This window comes from Armigeres subalbatus, chromosome 1 (genome assembly GCF_024139115.2).
Source record: "Armigeres subalbatus isolate Guangzhou_Male chromosome 1, GZ_Asu_2, whole genome shotgun sequence".
In the NCBI taxonomy this organism is placed as follows: domain Eukaryota; kingdom Metazoa; phylum Arthropoda; class Insecta; order Diptera; family Culicidae; genus Armigeres; species Armigeres subalbatus.
This window is the reverse complement of record NC_085139.1, coordinates 209519347-209522959: the sequence shown is the minus strand read 5'-3', so window position 1 is coordinate 209522959 and position 3613 is coordinate 209519347. Positions and strand designations below refer to the sequence as shown.

Here is a 3613-nt window from a genome sequence, read left to right as displayed (position 1 = left end):
GGAATTCCATCGGCGATTTATTTCTCCGTAAACTCCTTCCGGAACTCTGATGGATCCTTCGGGATCTACCCTTGGAAATCCTTCAGTATTATTTCGGAAATTTCTCGGGTTTCTTTTAGCAATTCCTTTAAGATATCTTTCGGGAATTCCGGAAATTCACTCAGAAACTCGTCCGGAAATCACTTTGGAATGTCCTTCGGAAATTCGTTCGCGAATTCATCCTGAAAATTTTCCGGGTTTTCCTTCGGGAAATTCTTCAGGAATCCCTCCGAGACTTCCTCCAAGAATTCATTCCTCCGCAAATTACATTGGCAATTTTCCCGGGAATTGCTTAGGAAATTCTTTCGGAAAGTGTTTCGGGAATTGCTTCGGTAGTTCATCCGGAAGCTCCTTCGTTAATGCCTTAGCGATTTCCTCTGAAAAATCGTTCAGGAATTCCTAAAGGAATTCGTTTGGGGTTTTCTTCGGGAATTCTTCAGGAATCGGGAATTTCTTCGTTAATTTTCCCGAGAATTCCTTTAAGTATTTCTCCGTGAAACCATTTAGAAATCCCTCTGCGACTTCATTTAAGAGTTCCTCTGGTGATTCCTTTGTGTATTTCTCCGGAAATTTCTCAAAAAATATCTTCGAGAAATCGCTTGGTAACCACTCCGGGATTTCGCTGAATTTTTTTTTTTGAATTCTGGGTATACCTTTTGAAATTTCTTTGGGATTTCCTCTGGGAACACCATAAGGAACTCTTCCGGGAGTTCCTTTGGGAATTTTCCGGAAATTCCTCCGGTGATTTGTTTTGCGAATTCCCTTGGGTCTCTTTGATTTTTTTTTGTAAAATCCTCCTAAAGTTCCTTTGAAAACATCTCGGGGAATTCCTCTCAAAGTGCTTCGGGAATTCCTCCGGAAGTTTCTACAGATATTTTTCCGGAAGTTCCTCCAGGAATTCTTCCAGAAGATGAACTTATTTTCAACAGTCCATCATGACGATACAGTCAATAATAAGATAAATGGGTGCAGGTTGTTTATGAACTATATTTTCCATCAAATCAAGCCTTTTTGTTTACTTCGTTTTATAACCATTTATTCATTCAGCTTCTTAAAAACCTTTTCCACCTCGTCCATTGTTACCGATGCCTTCATTACCAATAGTGCCGCGGCCAATCGCACCAGTGTCTTTTCGGAAATCACGAGTTAAGCCTCCAATACTGTCACCGCGATTGGCTCCGACATCTTCGACTCTTCCTTGCCCATTGCTACGACCTGCTGTCGATATCGTCCCTCTTCTGTCGCTGATCCAGTTCGAGCTCCCACCGAGAATGCTACCTAATCTATCTCCAAATAAGCCTCCCGGAAACACGATCGACGATCTTGCAGTTGTTGTCCTTGGTGTAGCAACTATTCGTTTTGGGGAAGACGGGGTGGTGCTATCTGGAAAAGTTTAACGTACGCGTGGAATCATGGAATTTTAATATGATAATTATGAGAAATATATTTTAGAGTTGTCCTTCAAACTTATGTAAAGTGATTAATTGAAATCCTCTGTCTAATATATGATATTGAACTTTTGAAGGACTCCATATTATCAACAAATGTTATTGAAATCGAAGCAATTCTTCTATCGTTTCTATGTAAAAGATCACAAAACATTTAAAGTTTCTAATTTGTGAAACAAAAACGGTTTTCGACTAAGAAGTATTCCATCGTTTGCATAAGCTTTATAAAATTCCCGTTCTATGTACCTTGCCGCATGAAATCAACGAGATCACGCAGCCCCCATCTCGTTTGTGCGCTGTGGTCAACGCCAATTGGCTCACCGTGTAAAAATCTGCTCCAATCTAGCCCATTGTCCAATCCGTTATTATCGGCACCAAACGTAACCAGTTCTGTGGTGGTGGTCATTTCCGTCGTGGTTGTTGTTGTAGGTTCCTCCGTAGTGGTTGTGGTGGTAGCCGTTGTCGTCGTCGTTGGAGCTTCCGTGCTTGTTGTTGTTTCATCTGCTTCATAATTTATACTTCTTCGTGTTGAGCTTGTTACAGGAGGACCCCTGGTTTTAGGTTTTCTCGTAGTTACTTTTTCTTTTTTGATACCCGGCCCGCCTCTGTTGAAATTGTCTCTTGGATCAGGTTTCCTCTTATCACTGCCTCGCCTATCGTCAAATCTTCCATCTCTTCTTTCCGCCCTTTCAGGTTCAACGTGGTGAGTGAAAAATCTGTCAACTTCTTCCGATGAAAATCTGCCTCTGCCTCCATTATCTTTTGGTTTCATTGCTTTTATTTTTTCATTGCTCTTTCTACCGCCATCATCTCTGAAACCACCTTTCCGGTCATCCTTGTTGTTGCGCTGGATTTCACCCGACCTGTATACCTGTCCTACAGCATCAACTATGCCCTGAAAATTGTGGTTTTGATTTTCGTAAGTTATAGCGCTGTTCTATTTATTATAATTGATTCAAATAAGTTACCAATGCCACAAGTAAGCAAATAGCACCACTAAACAGCAGTGCAATGGATGCTTTTCTCATCCTCAAGTCGTATTTTCAATAAAATAACAAACAATGCACATTTTTGATCATCACCCAGTTTTATAGTTTATTGTTGGACAATTTGTTCCGCATTATAAATTTGACCGACGCAATTTGATTTGGTATTATGGTCATTAGCAAAAAATTACGGACACGTGCCTTCCACTGGAGCAACTCAATAACGCAGATTTAATTTAAATAACGCTTTGAAAACTAAAAATCTATTAGATAGAAGAACTATTAGATTTTTTTTCAATGTATACAATTATTATTGTTGTTGGAATCAATTTATCCCATATTCACGGAATCTTCAAAAAGCAATCATAAACACCTTTAGTCCTAAACACCGAAAAAAAACATTGTCCAAAAAGCACTCCATTGTCAGTTTTCCAAGTCTCCTTCCTCATACCGTTGATCATACCGAAGTCTATTCAGTACATCGATCATTGTCCAATTTCCAACCGTATGCGAATAAAACGACCGACGGACGGAGGCACAATGGCAATCAAATAGCTATTAGAACGGCACAAATAGCCGGAGCCACGGGGCCACACGTGAGATGCTTGGCAAAAACAACGAACTCGGGGAAAAAAGCTACCTTCCAACTGTGGAATTGCTTTCTATCCGTCCCAGAAGAGCGCTCGACGCCGCCGATGGCGTGGTGACGACCAATGTCTCCCCCGCCCCCCACGGTGCCGTGTGTGGACGGGAAAGCGAATGGGCGGGAAACGGCTCCCGAGAGTCAATCCTCTCCATGCAGGGGGGAAAAGCCGAAACAATCGATACCTGCCGAAAGACAGATTGGCAAACTGACCGCTTGATTTTCGAGTTGTTTTGTGCGAGTGCGGAGGGCAAATGGTCCATCCGGTGGTGCCGGATCGAAGAGGATTTGAAAAATGGCCCTCCATATTGGCAGATTATTGCTGTCCTCCGATGCTGCTGGGCCGGTCGACGTCTAACTTGTGGAACGTGCACGGTTTTAGTTATTTTTTTTTGTGCTTGCTAAATGGGATATATTGGATTGATAATTTTTTACCTTTGAAAGTGGACATTCGAGGGGGATGGATGTCCTTCGTTCCGGACGAATGGAGGTTGAGA

At 41.9% G+C, this 3613-nt stretch overlaps 1 protein-coding gene across 1 annotated transcript; it reads right to left on the bottom strand.

Annotated features, from left to right (window-relative positions):
• Positions 1-1006: 1006 nt before the first annotated feature.
• On the bottom strand, positions 1007-2515 carry LOC134206958 (uncharacterized). The gene is made up of 3 exons (XM_062682700.1): positions 2456-2515; positions 1734-2382; positions 1007-1422 (listed from the first exon to the last, which is right to left on the bottom strand). The coding sequence occupies exons 1-3, from the start codon at positions 2513-2515 to the stop codon at positions 1091-1093; spliced, it is 1041 nt and encodes a 346-aa protein (XP_062538684.1). The 3' UTR covers positions 1007-1090.
• Between the last annotated feature and the right edge of the window lie 1098 nt (positions 2516-3613).